General features: G+C 45.5%; 1 protein-coding gene, 1 long non-coding RNA gene and 1 other non-coding gene across 3 annotated transcripts; all 3 read right to left on the bottom strand.

Annotated features, from left to right (window-relative positions):
- Positions 1-344: 344 nt before the first annotated feature.
- Positions 345-1,462, bottom strand: SLC25A51 (solute carrier family 25 member 51). The gene has a single exon (XM_049784166.1). The coding sequence runs from the start codon at positions 1,420-1,422 to the stop codon at positions 529-531; it is 894 nt and encodes a 297-aa protein (XP_049640123.1). The 5' UTR covers positions 1,423-1,462; the 3' UTR covers positions 345-528.
- Positions 1,463-1,590: 128 nt separating this feature from the next.
- LOC126023968 (uncharacterized) lies at positions 1,591-17,545 on the bottom strand. Its single transcript, XR_007500864.1, has 2 exons — positions 17,420-17,545; positions 1,591-1,709 (listed from the first exon to the last, which is right to left on the bottom strand). It is a non-coding gene; the product is annotated as an uncharacterized LOC126023968 (long non-coding RNA).
- Positions 17,546-19,307: 1,762 nt separating this feature from the next.
- On the bottom strand, positions 19,308-19,471 carry LOC126025912 (U1 spliceosomal RNA). Its single transcript, XR_007501539.1, has one exon. It is a non-coding gene; the product is annotated as a U1 spliceosomal RNA (small nuclear RNA).
- Positions 19,472-19,733: the final 262 nt, after the last annotated feature.

The raw sequence follows: 19,733 nt of genomic DNA, 5'->3' as shown, positions 1-19,733 counted from the left end.
CAAAAAAAAAAAAAAAAAAAGCAAGCTATTTATCATGAGAAGCTATTTCTCCCTAAGAAGCTGTTCATCTCTTGTGTTCTGCTCCTCTGTCCTATTGTGTTATGCTTAAATATAGCAATGAGAATGCTCCTCTGGGCATTCTCAGAGCAGAGGCAAGCACTGGAGTAGTTAAAGCAAGCCTGAGGCATGTCTGGACTGGAGGAATCTTTTCTTTATGCAGGAAAGACCCAGAGAGGGAATCATCTCTTGGGAAAAACCATTTCATGGACACTATTAACCAGGCAAATGGCTAAAATTCTGACTTTAAAAGTAAGGAGGGAGGGGACAACAAAACAAAACCCTCATAATTTCCTACTGAAACCTTTTATTCTAAATTTGTTGGTGCTTCAGGAAAACAGCTGTGCCCATAATCACTATGCCCTAGACTTAAGACACCACTGTGTTTTGCCAATTAGGAGTGAAGCCAAACTGCATTCTTCTTAGAGGGCCTTACTGTACTGATAAATGTCACTGGGCTAATGATGTCTCTCATATAATTTTTAACAAGAACTCATAGGTTGCATTAATAATTCCCCAAGAAATGAGGGAACGGTGGTAATTCAAATGGGCACCTCTGAAAAGATTTGTGAGCTTCCTGTCCCGTTCTAGCCAGATTTTTTGGAACACCTTGGGGAAAGATTGAAACTCCCCACCAATCTGCGACTGCATCCGAGTTTTCACCACATTGATTGGGAAGAACAGGATTCCCAGCATAGCCCCCAAGAGACCCCCACAGATGAAGTCGTTGACCAGATGGGCACTGTGGGTTGTTGCGGTGGGCAGATGCTCCTTAATGGGGCCTCGTAAACCAAAGAACAGGACATTACTAAACCCATTACGAAAAAGAATGGGCACCAAGCCCCGGTAATACTCTCGGATCCCATGGCACTTCAGTGCCTTGAATGCCTGGTAAGTGTTGGTAAATTTGTCATGGTGCCGATGGTCCTGAAGCAAGGTCTGAACTCTTTCCAGCGGAGTGAAAATGGCTTCTGTTGTGCCCGCGAGGACTGCTGCCAGGCTCTGCGTGGCGAACTCCGGGGAGCTGACATGCTTCCGGAGCAGGCAGGACAGATCCTCATACAGACCGAACATAAGTGCCAGGGTGGTGGTCTTCTGCATCAGCGGGGGGAGGATGCCTCGATACAAGTTTCGAAACCCATCCTTCTGCAGCTGAAGAATAGCATCTCGGGTCTTGATGCCGTAGAGTTGCTGCCGGAAGAGAACCTTCTGAATGGGGAATGTGAGGGCCACGTTGTTGAACGCTGCACAGTAGCCACACAAGTAATGCTTCATTTCACTGACACTTGCGATGTGAGGGGACAGCTCCTGACTGGAAGATGACAGGATGGGCGGCCTCTTTTCATGAGCCTCTGAATCCATCATGCTGCTTCGTATCTTTCTTTTTCATGAAGATTTTTTAACCTAAAAGTAAGAAATGACAACCAGAAGACCTTTCTTAGACAGTGCTTGTAAGACATATGCCTTACTTCTAGTGCCACCGCTCTGGTCCCAGTATAACCACTTTTCTTAAAAGTTCAAAGATTTCACCTGTAATATCTGGCCTTGGTGTTTTGGGGGATGGCAGCTTTTGGAGAACTCCAGTTTTTTCCATTGATACTGGTAGTAGGTTAGGATCTTTCTTCTGCAGTCAATTCTGATGACTGTATTTCCTATAAGAAACAAAGTTTGAGTTTTTTCATATTGTCTTAGAATGCACTTGCTATTTTAAAAATTACTTCTAATCTTTTAATCCCTTTTCCCTTGATCGGGGTTAATTTATGACTCTAATCCTGGCAAAGGATCAGTTTTTTTTTGTGGTTTTTGGGTCACACCCGGCAGTGCTCAGGGGTTATTCCTGGCTCCAGGCTCAGAAATTGCTCCTGGCAGGCACGGGGGACCATATGGGGCGCCGGGATTCAAACCGATGACCTCCTGCATGATGGGCAAATGCCTTACCTCCATGCTATCTCTCCGGCCCCAGGATCAGTTCTACTATCTTTCCTTTTTTTTTGGCTTGGGGGTCCACATCGCAGTGCTCAGGGATCATACCTGGTGAAGCCCGTGTGACCAAGTACAGTGGTGGGAACTCAACTAGAGTTTTAGAACAAAAGGCAAGCAGTTTAACCCTATATTATCTTTCCTGCCCCCCTCCTTGTTTTTTTTTTTTTCCTTGCACTCTGTCAATGTTTTTCCTTACTTTATTGAGATGCTTATTTAAAATAAAAATTTTTTTTTTTTTTTTTTTTTGGTTTTTGGGCCACACCCGGTGACGCTCAGGGGTTACTCCTGGCTATGCGCTCAGAAGTCGATCCTGGCTTGGGGGACCATATGGGACGCCGGGGGATCGAACCGCGGTCCGTCTCCTAGGCTAGCGCAGGTAAGGCAGGCACCTTACCTCGAGCGCCACCGCCCGGCCCCTAAAATAAAATTTTTGATGGGCATTTCAATATAACAGCAATTAGGTTATTTGCCTTGCATGAGACTGACCTAAGTTTGATCCCCAGCATCCCATATGGTCCTTCAGCCCACCGGAAGTGACTCCTGAAAATGCAAAGCCAGGACTAATACTTGAGGGACACTGGATGTGATTGGGAAAAAAAAAAAAAGTAAGTTTGTTTGAGTGAATACATTTGCCTTTCAACAAAACTTCTTTTTTTATTTGAAGGCACCTATGGAGGATATGTAGAGAAGGTTGAGCATATGCTTTGTAGGAAGGAGGCTGAGGTTCAATCCTGTGCGCAGTCCCAAAAACAGCCCAATAGTCAGAGCACTACTGAGGAGGGCCTCAAAACAATAACAGGTATTCTATGGAGTTCAGGGGAGGTGCTCAAAGGGCTGGACTGCATTTACATGTTGTGCATAAGGAGCTTCAGTTTTGATCTGCAGGCACAGTCCCGAGCACTGTAGCTACGGCCCAGCAACAAACCGAAAAATGCTCTGTGGGAAGTTCTAGTCTAACTGACAGACTTCTTACTATCTGTGTCCTTCTTACTCCTGGCCCACAGTGAGTCTGAGATGGAATCAGACCCAATTCTCTCCACAGTCGAAGGCCGCTGCGGCTGTAAGTAGCATGAGTTCCTTCTTGTGAAGAGAGATTTTATAGGGAAGGCTTCTGATCTTTGGCAACTGTCTTCCCAAAGGTGTAAACACCAGCCCTGAGCAGTCTTTCTTCAATGGCAGAACCAAGTCACATAAGCCCATTGTCAAGTGTCAATCCACAGCAGGACAGTAGAGGGGCCTACTTCTGCAGGATCATGCTCCCTTACAGTGAGTGGAAAGCAACACAGAAATTAAAATGGATAGAGCAATCAACATTATGAATGTTATTGTCTGGTCTTAAGATGTTAGCCCATTATGAATCTATCTGACACAGATATCAGAAGTTGTGGTCCTGACATCTAGTAGTAGTCTCTGTGGCTTACAGAATGAGTTTTTCCTGTCTGTTATGTTTTGATGGATCACACTCAGTAATGCTCAGAGGCTTATTCCTGACTCTGTATTCAGGACTCATTCCCTGATGAGCTTATTCCTGACTCTGTATTCAGGACTCATTCCCTGATGAGCTCGGGGGATCATACTAAGTACCAGGGACTGAACCTGGGTCAGCCATGTGCAAGGCCTTTACAGTGTCTCTCTAGTTCCACATAGTTGAGTTTTGATTTGCGTTTCTAAAAAAGAATTTTTGAGGGCCCGGAGAGATAGCACAGCGAGCGGCGTTTGCCTTGCAAGCAGCCGATCCAGGACCAAAGGTGGTTGGTTCGAATCCCGGTGTCCCATATAGTCCCCTGTGCCTGCCAGGAGCTATTTCTGAGCAGACAGCCAGGAGTAACCCCTGAGCACCGCCGGGTGTGGCCCAAAAACAAACAAAACAAAACAAAACAAAACAAAAGAATTTTTGATAAAAGTCAGATATCCTCTTTTATCCTCAAACTACTAAAGAGACCAATACATTACAACATGTGCTTTGCAAAATCTGAAGACTCAATTTTATTTAATTTCAATTAAAGAACCGTGACTCAATTAATCTCCAAAAGAACATGATGCTGATGGATGTCCCCAAGTAGACTGGTCTGGATTAGAAACTGGCATCCTCTCAGAGCAGGGCAGGCAGCTTCCCCTTTCTACCTGAAGGCAAAGCAGCTCACAATTACATTGGACACCAAATCATTCCAGTTCTCTAGCTTCTGCACCGTTCAGGTGCATATGCAGCCCCATGTCAGTCCTATAGAATCAATGAAGAAAGCAGGCAAGCAAACAAACAAACATAGTAATGTGTACAATTGGTAGGGTGCTTGCCTTGAATGCATCTGAGCCAGGTTCAAGCCCTGGCACCTCCAAGGATCACCAAGAGTGATCATTGAGCATAAAGACAGGAGTTAAGCCCTGAGCACCTTTGGTCATGGTCCCCAAACAAAACCAAAACAGAAAATAATAATAATACAGAAGGCTAACCAGCCCCATACTTCAGTAACACCACTTGTGATATGGAATAACAATAATCACAATCTGACTTTTATTCATCTGTTTTCTTATAATTCCATTTGTCTTTTGGAACAAGCAATATTAAGTACAATTGTTGTGACTGCTCAAGAGGACCAATTTGGGGGTTGGGTATTGTTGTGTTAAATAATTAACGATGGGGCTGGATGTCGGTGGATTTCTGTCCGTGCCATCCCAGTCCACGTGGCTCTGCAACCTCCATGCAGTTGGCGAATCCCAGGCCCAGGTGAAATCACTCACTCACAGTCAGGCGTCAGGAAGCAACAACTTTATTCAAGCCCTAGCCACCACGTGTGTGTGGCCTATTCATAACCTTTCATGCACAGCAATATTTTGCTAGCCCTGCATCTTATTTCCTGTTAGCCATCTTCCCTTTGGGCTCCATGCTGGTCAAAGACCAGAACACAGAAACCCAGAAGCCAGAGCGCACAGCAGCGCAGAAAGGGCAAAGAGCCAAAAAGGGCCGAATTCCCTTGGTTCAAGCCTTATCTAACATTTCCAAGACCCCTCCCAGGAATGGGAGGGTCTCGCAGGTAAGGTTACACCTACTATCCGGTTCCCAAGACCCCTCCCAGAAATGGGTGGGTCTCAGGGTTTCAAATAGGTACACCCACAGGTATGAAACTGGGGAAACTGGTAGAGGGAAGGCCACACTGGCAATAGGATTGGTACTAGAACACCAAATGACTGAAACAACTGTGTTTTATTTGATTTATTTTTATTTTTGGAGGGCCACACTTGACAGCACTCGGGACCATATGGGAAGCTGGGGATCAAGCCTGGGTCAGTCCCAGGTTGGCAGTTGCAAGGCAAACATCCTACTGCTGTGCTATCACTCTGGCCCAAGAAACAACTGTATTTTAAATAACTTGGTAAATCAGTATTATTAAACACACACACACACACACACACACACACACGGGGCCAGAGAAATAGCACACACACACATAACACACACGCACACACGCACCAGAGAGATAGCACAGCGGTAGTGTGTTTGCCTTGGATGAGGCCGACCCAGGATGGACCTGGGTTCGATTTCTGACATCCCAAATGGTCCCCAAGCCTGCAAGGAGGGATTTCTAATCGCAAAGCCAGGAGCAACCCCTGAGTGGCCCAAAAATAAACAAAATAAACAAAACAAACAAAACCCCTTAAAACCCATGATTTACAAAGTTATTGACAATTGAGTATTATGCATACAGTATTCTAAACCCAATCCCACCACCAGTGTCCACTTCTCTCCATCAGCATTTCGATGTCCTCACACCACGGCCTGCCCCCTTGACAGGCACATTTCAAAGTTCAGTGGTTTTCAGTGTTGTGATTCAGCTTTGGATGTCTAGTTCGACCACTATATCTGAGGCCTCTGAGCTCTGTTGCCCCATTAATGATGACCCAATTACAAAAACTCCTTTTTTTTAAAATAAAATCTTTATTAAGCACCATGATTACAAGCATGATTGTAGTTGGTTTTCAGTCATAAAAAAATACCCCCCTTCACCAGTGTCTTATTCTCTTACTCTTTGTTAATTCACATTTCAAAAACTATTTCCTTGAACTAAGGTCTAGCACTCGGTCAACCTGGGTTTGATCCTCAGCATCCCTTGGGTCCACCAGGAGTGACCCCTGGGAACAGACCCAGGTATAAAAGTCCTAAACACGTATGTGTACACACACACACACACACACACACACACACACACACACACACACACACACACACATATATAAATACTTATATATAGTGGCTAGACACAGGGGTCTCAAACTCAATTTACCTGGGGGGCCGCAGGAGGCAAAGTCGGGGTGATCCTTGAGTGCAAAGTCAGTAGTAAGCCTTGAACATTGGGGGTTTGACCCAAACAACTAAAACAAAACAAAACAAAAAAAGATTCCTCTAGGGCAGGGCCACAAAATGTACGGAGGGCCGTTTGTGACCCGTGGGCCGCAAGTTTGAGACCCCACTAAAGAGATCGTACAGTGGACAGGGTACTTGGCCTTGCAAGCAGTTGACCTGAGTTCAATCCCCGGCACAACACAGGGTCCCGAGCATTGCCAGGTGTGGCCCAAACAAACAGTATTCATATACAATTTTTATATAATTGGGGGAAGGCAACAACCGACGTGCTCAGGAACTACTCCTGGCTCACTACTCAGTAATCACTCGCGGCAGTACTTGAGGACCATATAGGATACTGGTGATCAAACCTGGGTTGGCTGCATGCACTGGAAGCATCGTACCCTCCATATTATCACTCTAGCTCCTCATTTATAAATTTTATATAACACATATTTATGCATGTTACTTAATTTTAGGTTTGGGGTCACACCCAGTGATGCTCAGGGGTTACTCCTGAATCTGCACTCAGAAATTACTCCTTGCAGGCTTGGGGGGGGACCATATGGGATGCCTACGATCGAACCCAGGTTGGCGGCATGGAAGGCAAACACCCTACCCACTGTGCTATCACTTTTGCCCCTTTTATATATATACAAAAAATACAAGCATATATTCATATAAATATATTTATAAATATATAATAAATACATATAAAATATATTTATTTATTTTGGCTTTTGGGTCTCACCCGGCAGTGCTCAGGGGTCACTCCTGGCTCTATGCTCAGAAATCACTACTGGCAGGCTCAGCGGACCATATAAGATGCTAGGATTCTAACCACAGTCCTTCTGCATGCAAGGCATATGTGCTACCTCCATGTTATCTCTCTGGCCCCATCTTTTATATATTTTAAACATATGTTCTATATATAGACAATAGAACAATCTGCTAGAGTACCATTGATATAATTGATAATTATTAATTACTTGGTCATCTGTATTTTTACTTTAATTGTATTAACAGACAAGAGTTAAAAGCTGGGTGTGGGGGTATTTTTGTTTGTTTGTTTTGTTTTTTGGTTTAGGACCACACCCAGCTGGGTATGGGGGTATTTTTGTTTGTCTGTTTTGTTTTTTTTTTTTGTTTAGGACCACACCCAGTAGTGCTGAGGGCTTACTCCTGGCTCTTACCAGGAATCAATCCTAGTGGGTTCAGGGACTATATGGGATGCAAGGAATGGAACTTCTGTGAGCCATGAACAAAGCAAGCACCAGTGATGGCTAACCTTTTTGAGCCTGAATGCCCAAACTGCCACACAAAACCAAATAATTTCCTCAAAAGTGCCAGCATGTCAATTAAGCCTTAGTAACAAGATTTTAGTTTCTAAAAACTATGCCGCATATCTTACCATATTTTCTGGCGTATAAGACGACCCTTGAAACAAACAAAGTCAACCGAAAATAGGGGGTCGTCTTATACGCCGAGTATATCCCGAAAGCCGCTGAACGAAAATTGTCTGAATATTGCCACAAAACGAATTTTCCAACTCGATCCTGCACCAGTCACTGCAAGGCTGCTCTGACCGCCTCTCTAACTCAGCCAATCCAAGCAGGCTTTTTATGCATGCAAATTAGACAATGTTCTGGACCCGAATCTACACTGTAAAAAGCCTGCTCAGATTGGCCAGAGTCAGAGAGGAAGTCTATTACAGTAGAACCTTTGAACCTTTGCTTGTTGTGATTGGCTCACTGTGGTACATGAGCACAGGAACACATGCAGCACAGGAACGTTCTGTCTGATACAGCGAATATAGGTCTAAACCTGTTTTAACTGCAAAATTGGGGGTCGTCTTATACACCGGAAAATACGGTACTCCCAGGTTGGACCTGTTGCTCTCAGCAAACTGAGTGTCAGGGATAGAACTCAGGCCTTCTGCAGGCAGAGCATGTGCTCCAGAAATAGCTCCACTGAGCTCTTTCAAACCCTATAAGGCCCTATGTTGGTCAGAAATGAACGAACATTTAAAACACAATTGACATAGAAATACTTTATAGTCCTGTTATGTTCTGCCCTTCTACAGTCCAAGAACTCAACGATGTTTTAAAAAATGATATTGATGGGGCCGGGCGGTGGCGCTAAAGGTAAGGTGCCTGCCTCGCCTGCGCTAACCTTGGACGGACCGTGGTTCGATCCCCCGGTGTCCCATATGGTCCCCCAAGCCAGGAGCAACTTCTGAGCACATAGCCAGGAGTAACCCCTGAGCGTTACTGGGTGTGGCCCAAAAACCAAAAAAAAAAAAAAAAAAATGATATTGATGCAAAAGCCCCTCAGCTCAAGGACATTTCCTGATATGTGACTTCTGGGAGCCATTTTTCAGACTCCACAAGACCATGTTGCAGGCTTCAGGTGTGCTCTGGATTTTACATCCCCACTCCCCGCTCAGACTATTTCAAAAAACTTAAAGGGGGAGAGGTGAGGAGAAAGAAAAAAAAATCTTAAAGGGGACATGTAATTCTCCTTTGAATATTTCTTTAGATGTATTTCCTTAATAGGTATAATTTTTATTGTCTATCTTACGTAGCGGCAGTTTTCCACATTCCTTTTTTTTTTTTAATATATATAATTTTTATTTTGATCATAGTGTCTTACATATTGTTGACAATAACATCCACATTCCTTTTTTTGAATCTCCTTAGTAGGAAATTCCAGTAGATAAGTTTCTCTTGTGTTCCAAGTTTATGTTGGAACACAGATGTTAGAACCAGGTTATCGGGATTGTTTAGCTTGTTACTTTGACTCCCATATGCACTGGTAAGTACCATGTGGCATTGTTCCTTTTTGCATAGGCACATTAAAATGGGGAAATCTTACATGTGAAAATAAGTTCTTATCTAGTAGGTATAGGAACATGTAAATTTTTTTTATAAACTCTTTATTTAAGCACCATGATTACAAACACGATTGTAGTTGTGTTTCGGTCATTAACAGCACAACCCAGTGCAACATTCCCACCACCAGTGCCCCCCTCCCTCCTTCCCATCCCGTCTGTATTCGAGACAGGCATTTTACTACAGTTATTTTTAGTTTGTTTGTTTGTTTTTTGGGTCACACCTGGCTGCACTCGGGTTACTCCTGGCTCTAAGCTCAGAAATCACTCCTGGCAGGCTCAGGGGACTGTATGAGATGTCAGGATTCAAACCACAGTCCTTCTGCATGCAAGGCAAACACCCTACCTCCATGCTATCTCTCTGGCCCCTCTTTTTTTTTTTTAAAGGATAAGAGCTAAAAAAAAATCCAACAATAATAATGGTGTGAGAATGGCAATAGTTGTTTGCATAGGCCCAGCAATATATGGGGAAAATGGGAAAAAAAAAGCCGACATACAAGGAGACCTTATCACTAAAGTTTTCTGGCATAAGAACAACTCTGGGGGGCTGGAGAGATAGCATGGAGGTAAGGCGTTTGCCTTTCATGCAAGAGGTCATCGGTTCGAATCCCAGCGTCCCATATGGTCCCCCGTGCCTGCCAGGAGCAATTTCTGAGCATGGAGCCAGGAGTAATACTGAGCACTGCCGGGTGTGACCCAAAAACCACAAAAAAAAAAAAAAAAAAAAAAAAAAAAAAAGAACAACTCTGGGCTCCAGGCATACTAGGTTGTCCAATCCCTGAGTCCTCTATGGTCCCGGTGAAATTTTCTCGCACATTAGCTGTTGTTGGTGTCAGGTTCCTATAGTTAAAGATTCTGGTTTCTGTGCATTTCCTTCATCGAAGTCAGGATGATGTGGAGCGTCTTCTGGTTTCACTTCACCATTAGATGCGAAGAGCCCTGCCCTACAAGCAGGTTGCTGCTGTTGCTAAGTTGTCTGGGTGTTAAGAAAACCCGCTTTGGAGTAAGTCAATGCCAGGCAATGGTAGGTAGGGTCTTTCCTGGTAGAAGTTTGCTTCCTGGTAATGTTATAGACAATTGTGGTTGTTTCCAGAGATGGTGTCCGTGGCTCAGGGGTGTATGGGCAATGCCATTCTGCCAAGGAACACTTAAATTTTATATTGCAGTGGGGTCTTACACTCTGAACACTAGTCATAGTGTCTTGGCTTAGGCTTCAGAAGATCAAACATTGGCCATTCACCCCTGAACCTTGGATTCCATTTATCGAACCAGCATGATTTTCAACACCAGCACCAGGAATTGGACTTCTACCAGGGAAGGCCCTAATGCTGCCATGACATCAACTTGCTCCAGAGTGGGTTCATATGATACCCTGACAACTTGGTAACAACAACAACATGCTTTCAGGGCAGGGTTCTCTGCATTGCAACCTACTGGTGAGAAAAAAACAGAAGATGCTCCGTGTCACCCTAACTTCAACATAAGATCTATACAAAAACCAGGATTTCTAACTATAGAAACCTGATCACGACAACCATGATTGTGAAGAGCTTTTACTGGAACCACAGAGAAAGACTTTGGGGTTAGACAACTCAGTATGCCCAGAGCCTATAGTTGGTTTTATGCCATGATGTTTCTTCATTGGTAAGGTCTCCCTGTTTTAAGATCAAAGGTTTTTCCTTTCTATTTTCCTCATATTATTTATTTATTGGTTTTTTTGGTCATACCTGGCCACACTCAGGGGTTACTCCTGGCTCTGTGCTTTGAAGTCACTCCTGGCAGGCTCGGGGCACCATATGAAATGCCGGGATTCAAACCAGGGTCCATCTCGTGTTGGTCATGTGCAAGGCAAACAAATGACTTACAGCTTCAGCCCTATTTACCCCATATTTTGCTGTCCCCCCTTTTTTATTGTATTTTTTTAACTCTTAGTTTTTAAATTGGGGCTTCCGCCTTTTACATAGAAACTTGGGACATGGTTTACTTTATTTTACCACATATTCCCGCATTTTTCTATATAACTAAGAGAAATAGATAAAGGCTGGGGGCCAGGGGCAAAGTGGTCTTGGATATTTGGCAGGGAAAAAATATAAGAACAGAACTAAACACCCAAGCCAAAGTCAACGATAATAGAATCAATAGAATCAAGGGACCTAAACTTTAAGTATCTAAACTTTTTGTTTTATTTTATTTTTGGGTCACACCTGACAGCACTTGGGTTACTCCCAGCTCTGCACTCAGAAATCATTCCTGGCTGGCTGGGGGATTTTATGGGATGCTCGGCTTTGAACTGCCATCCGTCCTGGGTCGGCTGTGTGCAAGGCAAATGCCATACAGCAGTGATATCTCTCCATCCACAATAATCTAAACTTAAAGGGATCTGTTATACTGGTAGGCCAGGGGGCAAAGAGTGATGGCATAGGACACACTCTGGGTCCATTGGTGGAGGTAAGATGGGAAGGGCCCTGATTCATTGTATATCTGAAACTCAATTATGAAGGACTGATCACAATTGCTTCATAAAAAAAAAAAATGTAGGGGCCGGAGACAGCAATAAGGCATTTCCTTTGTATGCAGCTGACCCAGGACAGATGGTGATTCGAATCCCAGCATCCCATATGGTCCCCTGAGCCTGCCAGGTGCAATTTCTGAGCACTGCCGGATGTGGCCCAAAAACCAAAAAATAGGGCCCGGAGAGATAGCACAGCGGTGTTTGCCTTGCAAGCAGCTGATCCAGGACCTAAAGTGGTTGGTTCGAATCCCGGTGTCCCATATGGTCCCCCGTGCCTGCCAGGAGCTATTTCTGAGCAGACAGCTAGGAGTAACCCCTGAGCACCGCTGGGTGTGACCCAAAAACAAAACAAACAAAAAACAAAAACCAAAAAATATAAATAAATGAGTAAAAAAATGAGATTAATGTATATATGACTACAAAGTAACACAATGTAACTTAAGAAAATGTTTTCAAGACAAAAAAGAAGGGCCGGGCGGTGGCGCTAAAGGTAAGGTGCCTGCCTTGCCTGCGCTAACCTTGGACGGACCGCGGTTCGATCCCCCGGTGTCCCATATGGTCCCCCAAGCCAGGAGCAACTTCTGAGTACATAGCCAGGAGTAACCCCTGAGCATTATCGGGTGTGGCCCAAAAACCAAAAACCAAAAAAAAAAAAAAAAAAGAAAATGTTTTCAGGGGCCAGAGATAGCATGGAGGTAAGGCGTTTTGCCTTGCATGCAGAAGGTCAGTAATTTGAATCCCGGCATCCCATATAGTCCCCTGAGCCTGCCAGGAGGGATTTCTGAGTGTGGAGCCAGGAGTAACCCCTGAGTGCTGCTGGGTGTGACCCAAAAACCAAAAATCAACCAACCAAACAAACAAACAAACACACAAACAAAAGAAAATGTTTTCAGAGTCTGGAGAGATAGCTTGGAGATAAGGCGTTGGCCTTGCATGCACAAGGTTGGTGGTTGGAATCCCAGCATCCCATATGGTCCCCTGAGCCTGCCAGGAGCGATTTCTGAGCGTAGAGTCAGGAGTAACCTCTGAGCACTGCTAGGTGTGACCCAAAAACCAAAAAAAAAAAAAAAAAAAAAAAAAAAAAAAAAAAGAAAAGAAAAGAAAAAAGAAAAAGTCTTCAGGGGCCTGAGCGATATGGACCCAGTTTGGACCCCAGTTTGAATCCAGGCATCCCATGTGGACCCCCGAGCCTGACAGGAGCGACTTCTTTTTCTTTTTTTTTTGGTTTTTGGGTCACACCCGACAGCACTTGGGTTACTCCTGGATTCGAACCAATGACCTCTGCATGCAAGGCAAATGCCTTACCTCCATGCTATCTCTCTGGCCCCAGGAGTAACTTCTGAAAGCAAAGCCAGGAGTAATTCCTGAGTGCCACCAGGTGTGACCCAAAAACCATTAAAAAAAAAAAAAAAAAAAAAAAAGAAGTTTTCAAAATTTACAGATGGTATCAAAGTGTGATAAAGCTTCTATTTTCTTAAGGCAGAAGAGTATTAAATGTATAGAGTCCTAGAAAATTATTTATTAAAAGAACGACTTAAGTACGAACTTGCTATCTATAAAATAGCTACTTCTCCCATTTTCGGCATATTAGACTTTTACCCTAGTTTATTACTTTTCTCTTCTTCAAACAAAACCACATAACTTGAACTATCTAGTCCTGCCTCCCAGTTAGAGGGGGAAATAAGGGAGGCACCAAGACCAAACAGGTGCAAGACTACTAAGTAGTAAACTAGGTACAGAGGGGACCATATTTTCTAGCAGCCCCGGGGGTGAGGGAGGAGGATTTGGGAGGTAGGACGAAAACGGAGATATAGGGAGGACAAATCGGTGATGGGAATCCCCCTAATTTTATGTAAATATGTACCTAAAATACTGTCAACAATATGTAAGCCACTATGTTCAAAATACAAATTATATTAAAAAATAGCTACTTCTACATGTTTTTTAAATGAACTCCAGCCCATTCATAAGTGGATTTAATTAGAAAAAATTAGACTGCTAGTTTATGTTAGTGAACCAGACATGTGAAATCCTTCCTAGGAAGAATGATAAATTTAAGCTATTTTACGTTAATGAAGTCTTCTATGTAGTTTGTTTGTAAACTCATATTCTAGAATTTTGTCTGTTAAGAAATCACCACTAAAAGTGTACATATGAATTATATAAATGTAATCTTTTAACAGTATATATTTTTTTTTGTTTTGTTTTGTTTTTGTTTTTTGGGTTACACCCGGCAGCGCTCAGGGTTTACTCCTGGCTATATGTTCAGAAATCGCTCCTGGCGGGCTCAGGAGACCGTATGGGATACCGGGATTCGAACCACCGATCTTCTGCACGAAAGGCAAACGCCTTACCTCCATGCTATCTCTCTGGCCCCAAATACTATTTCTTTTAGCCCGTAGCTTAAAAAGTAAAGGTTAAAAAGGAAAAAAAAAAAAGAGAGAAAAAAAGAAAATGTTTTCACATTTTACATACTGAACACCTAATATATATAAAACTCGAAAGGCTTTTAATAATATGTGCTCCTTGGTAATACAAATTACAAGCGCACTTGAGCAACAAAATTTTGCAACCACAGCTGCTGGAGATAGCACAGCGGTAGGGCATATGCCCTGCCTATGGCTTACCAGGCTTCAATTCCCAGCACCTTACATGATCTTTGGTGGCAGAGCCAGAAATAAATTCAGAGCACCTCTGTGTATGACCCTAAAACAACACAAAACTTGTCCATACACACACACACACACACACACACACACACACACACACACACACACACACACACACACACACACACACACACACACACACATTTAATTGTATTTGTATTAGAATGGCACTTGAATTACTTTTCAAGTTAATGGTACTTTACCCAGTTTGTCAAGGATCCAGAATTGGGCTAGGCCCAGGGAGATACCTTATTTTGCTGTATAAGATTCACACCCTGGGGCCCGGAGAGATAGCACAGCCTGGAGAGATAGCACAAGGCACAGCTTGCCTTGCAAGCAGCCGATCCAGGACCAAAGGTGGTTGGTTCGAATCCCGGTGTCCTATATGGTCCCTCGTGCCTGGCAGGAGCTATTTCTGAGCAGCCAGCCAGGAGTAACCCCTGAGCAACGCCGGGTGTGGCCCAAAAACCAAAAAAAAAAAAAAAAAAAGATTCACACCCTGCCTTTTTTCTCAGTAATACTTGGCTCACTGAGGAAAAGCTTCAGTGCTAGAGTCAGCTCATCAGGCAGAGCACAAGCTTTGCATGTAGGAGGCTCAAGCCCCCATCCCTGGCACTGCATGATGCTAGGAGCAACCCTGAGCCTTAGGTTCGATCTCTGAGCACTGCTCAGAGGAGCAGCCCCACATACCAGACACCTCAGATCCCCCCCCCATTCTCAAAACTGTACATAACGGTCACAACCACTTCTGTCTGCCAAAATAAATGTATTTCGCCTTACAAATCTAAGACTGTATGGTGAAACACGGTAGTTCAATGGGCCTGTGAACATGCTTAGTCTGCAGGAGCCCAGGTTCCACCCCGGGCACCACACAATCTCCTAAACGCCAAACTGGGCGTCGCCTGAGTACAGATGAACATAGGATGTAAACAACCCAAAACAACCTGAAATTGTAGCTGCTATAAAGTGAGCAGGAATGGTGGCTAATAGGATGAGGCTCAGCAGTGGAGCATTCTAGCATGCATGTGGCCCTGTTTCCATCCCTGGCAACCCATGCCCCGAAATAAAAATACCTGGCACAAGTGAAAATACTGTTACGGAACACTCCCAGGGCAAACAGATTTCAATTTCTCCCGTTCCTCTCATCCTCTCATCCTCATCCTGAGGAGCTTCTTAATTTGGCAACAGAAAGGCTAGTGTGTCCAACAGGGAAATGCAGTTGAGATGTTTGCATGCTGTTCTACATTGTAAACATGTCTTCTCCTCACCAAACAGACCTCTCTCTTTAAATTCTTTAATCTGAATAGTAATTTCTGGCTGTTTGCTTACCTATCATAATCTACACCTGCTACCTAAATAAAACATCAGCTAACAACATGTCTCAACATTAGAAAGCAAAGTTCATGAAGCTGGCTTTCCAGCACCTGCAAGCATCCAACTTGAGCGGGATAAGAAAAGTGTAGCATCTAACACTGTAATTTATAGCAAGCAGGAATAAACAAGACCTGGAGGTGATCGCAGGCCAAAGGTCTTGCTTTGCTCACAAGAACTGGGGAGAAGGCCACAGTAATTCTCCAAGGATAGGAACTCCCACAAGTCACCCGGCCTGAGTCAGCATGCAGAAAAGAATCAGCCAAAACACCCAAACATGCACCCATAGTGATAGCAAGCTGCGGACCTGGGATGGACCTGGGATGGACCTGGGTTTGATCTCTGGCGTCCCATATGGCATCCCATATGGTGTCCCGTCCCCCCCTCACCTCGCATCTGCCAGGAGTAACCCCCTGAGGCTCCAAAACAACAACAAAACAAAACAAAAAACCAAACAAACAAAATCAGTCAAGTCTACTCCTCAGCCTGACACCTTAGCCACGATCAACACAATTAGAAGCACACTTAAAAAGCTACAATTAGGAAGTGCCTGGGGGGCAGAGTGATAGAGAGTAGTGCAGTGGATTAGATACCAGACATCCCCTATGGTCACCGGTGCCCGCCAGTAGTACAGGCCTGAGTGCAGAAACTGGAACAAGCCCTGAGCAAAGCCAGATGTGGCCTAAGAACAAAAATTTAAAAAAATAAAAATTTCTGCTAACGGCCTAAGAACCGTCCACAGAGACTCAAGAGCCAAAAATCCTAAAACTGTGTTCTGGACGTTTCGTTCAAGGACCAAACCAGTCCATTACAACAACAACAACAACAACAACAAACTCAGGGCAGAGACTCCTAGTTGCAAGGCCAAGGGCGTGCGCGCCTCGGGAGTCTTAAGGGCCGACCCCCCAAAAAGGGCTTCTGATTCCAGAGACATAAAGAGGTGGGACTCCAGAGCAGCTTGAAGGGCTAAAAAAACAAAGCTTCTTCCAGTCCAAAGAAGTCAATCCAGGCGGAGGAGGCATGCTCGCTTCATTCACCTAGCTAGCTCAACCCACCCAACTCAATCCAGAGATTCACCAGCAACACCTCGACCCGACACAAGTCTTCATCACCCCACCTGCTCGCTCCCTCCCCGCCTTGGGCCACAGTCGCCAACAAAGCGATGCAACATGGTGTCGCAGGCCCGTGCCATGCATGCATGCAACACGGGTCCAGCTTTGGGGGACTTCATCTTACCCCTTGCAAGGGGGAAAAGAGGAGAAGCCGGGCCAAATGCACCAAGGCACCGTCTCTGAAAGGAAATCTGCCCGGGGTCCCCGAGATCCGGACCCCAGGGGTGATGCGGGGGTTGCAGAGCCAGCCCAGGCCCAGCTTCCTCCCGCCCCGCGGTGGGCGCGCGCCGTCCAGCGCATCGCAGGTTGGTTGATTTCGGGAGCGCCGACTCGTCTCCAGCGGCCCAGAGGCCGGGCAAGGAACCTCGGCTCCACCCGAGACCCTCCCCGCGCCGGGGCTCCGGGCCCGGGCGGCTGCTTCGAGCCCTCCGTGCATCCCGGCGGAGTCCTTCCCCGCCCCCGCGCCACCCCCGCAGCCGGACTCACCCATCACCGCGGGCGCCCGGCTCCCACCCGAAGCCGGCGGCCGGCCCGCAGGTCCAGCGGAGGCGCAGGCGCAGGCGCAGACCTTGACTGACCCCCGATGGGGGCGCGGCTTGGCGTGGCGTGACGCACTCGACGTGACGACCGACGTCGTTACGTCATCGCGCCGCTGCTGCCTCCTCCGGCCGGCGCTCACGTGACCGGCCCCGACGAGCTCCGGCCGGTCGCCACCGGTCAAGGCGGAGCGTATCGGTTTATTCATCATCCCGGTCGTGCACTCGCGCCAAACTCCGCTCCCCGGGAGCCGTCGTCCTACGGAGGCCTTACTGAGCCAAAAAACAGCTAACGCCTTCTCCGGCTGCCTGGAAAGTTCAGCCGTGTGGGAACTTCAGGCTACTGCGCATGCGCTGAAGACTCGCCTCAAGTGCCCGCCCCCAAGTCTAAGTCAGTCGGCACAGGCTGCTAGTGCAGTTCGCTATAATGAATTTGTGCGGATTTGGGAGCTTTGAAACCCTTTATTTCTTGTGCATCTTGGACGACAACACGTATATAGCTCGAAGCTCCTATTCAGATCTTGACACACACCAGTGGCCATGGCCAAGCCCCTGCCTCAGTTCCCTGTCCCCAAATGCAAGCCTGCCTAGGATGCATCCTCAGCCCTGGTAATGATCACTGCTAATAAGGGTCTGATTCGACCTTGCAGGCTGGAAGACCTCCACAGATGTGAGAGGTGAAGTAAACGCTAGTGGGCTCATTATTTACATGCACTTTACTTGGGGGCAGGTTTAGGGGTAAGTATAGTACTTTAAGGGGGCAGTATAGTTTGGGGATCCACAGCCAGGGACCTGTTGCCAACTTGTTTCTCTGGAGATGATGTGGTGCCAGAGATGAAACACCACCTCCCCGCCAGTTTCCACAAACAGAATATGTCTCTAACCCTTTGAGACATCTCCCCTGCCAGCTTGGGTGTTATCATCATCATCATATAGGGGACCAGAGAGATAGTACAAATGGGGGAGGGGTAAAGTGCTTGTCTTGCACACATCGGCACCCAGTTAGAGTCCCATATGCTACATATGGTCTGGGTACTGCCAGGAGTGACTCTTGGTGCCTCTGGGTGTAGGTATAATAATAATCTAAATAGCTATGCTCTGGAGTGAGGTATTAACTCAAAGTGAGTAACTTTCCCTGCCTATCCCCACCCCCGCCGCAAAGGACTTTGTAGATTCTAAACTCAAAACTGTCTCCTTTACTTGAACTCTTGAACTGGTCTCTTGGGGCGTGGAAGACTATGCTTCCCAGTTTCAACACACATAGTGTGTCATGACCTTGTCCTAGATTCAGATGGAGAATAAGAGAATAGCACTAAAGGGGTCAGAGAGTACAATGGGTAAGGCACTTGCCTTGCTTATTGCAGACCTGGGTTCAAAACTTCTCACTACATAGTCTTCTGAGAACAGGTGTGACATATATATATATATATATATGTGTGTGTATATATGTATATATATTTACATATATAACTTGGATGATTCAGAAGCATAATGGACCTCTCCCCTTGAGAGAGAAGCAGAGACAAAACTTCATAAAGGAGGAGCAGTTTGAACTAGTTCTTGCTTGGAGAGTGAATGAGTGGAATTTGGTCCCAGGGAGAAAGAAAGTCATAGCAGCAGAAGATAAGCGTATAAAGGTCATCTGGAGAGGCCTGATAGTGCAGATCTTGAAAGTGAGATCCAGGCTCACGTCATAGGACAAGATTTTGAGCTCCACAGACTGATGATTAAGCCTGGAAAGAGTCTGGCATGAGTAGTCAGCAGCAGTTGATGAAGGGGCATTCACTTTAAAATTAGGGTTTTTTTTGTTTGTTTTGTTTTTCTTCTTTTTTGTTTTTCAGGGGAGAGCATGAACGCTGTCCCCCACTACCACAAATTATGCAGTCGAGTTTCCCACATTTGGGGAAATCGTAGGGGTCAGCACATCCGGAGTGCAATGGATAAGCCTCGCCCTGGGGAAACCACCTTTGTGATCATGGTATCTCCCCTGCCAGGTAAGTATTTAAAATTAGGTTTGTGATGCCCCTTATGAATTCCTACATTGATGTATGATTTAAAAAGTAGAGTTTGGAGGGGCTGGAGCAATGGCGCAGTGGTAGTCGTTTGCCTTGCACATAGCTGACCCAGGACAGACGGTGATTCGATCCCCGGCTTCCCATATGGTCCCCCAAGCCAGGAGCGATTTCTGAGCACACAGCCAGGAGTAACCCCTGAGTGTCACCAGGTGTGCCCCCCTCCCGAAAAAAAAAAAGTAGAGACTGGAG

This window comes from Suncus etruscus, chromosome 1 (assembly GCF_024139225.1).
Source record: "Suncus etruscus isolate mSunEtr1 chromosome 1, mSunEtr1.pri.cur, whole genome shotgun sequence".
Lineage (NCBI taxonomy): Eukaryota > Metazoa > Chordata > Mammalia > Eulipotyphla > Soricidae > Suncus > Suncus etruscus.
The sequence above is the reverse complement of the archived record's forward strand: the minus strand, read 5'-3'. Positions and strand labels throughout refer to the sequence as shown.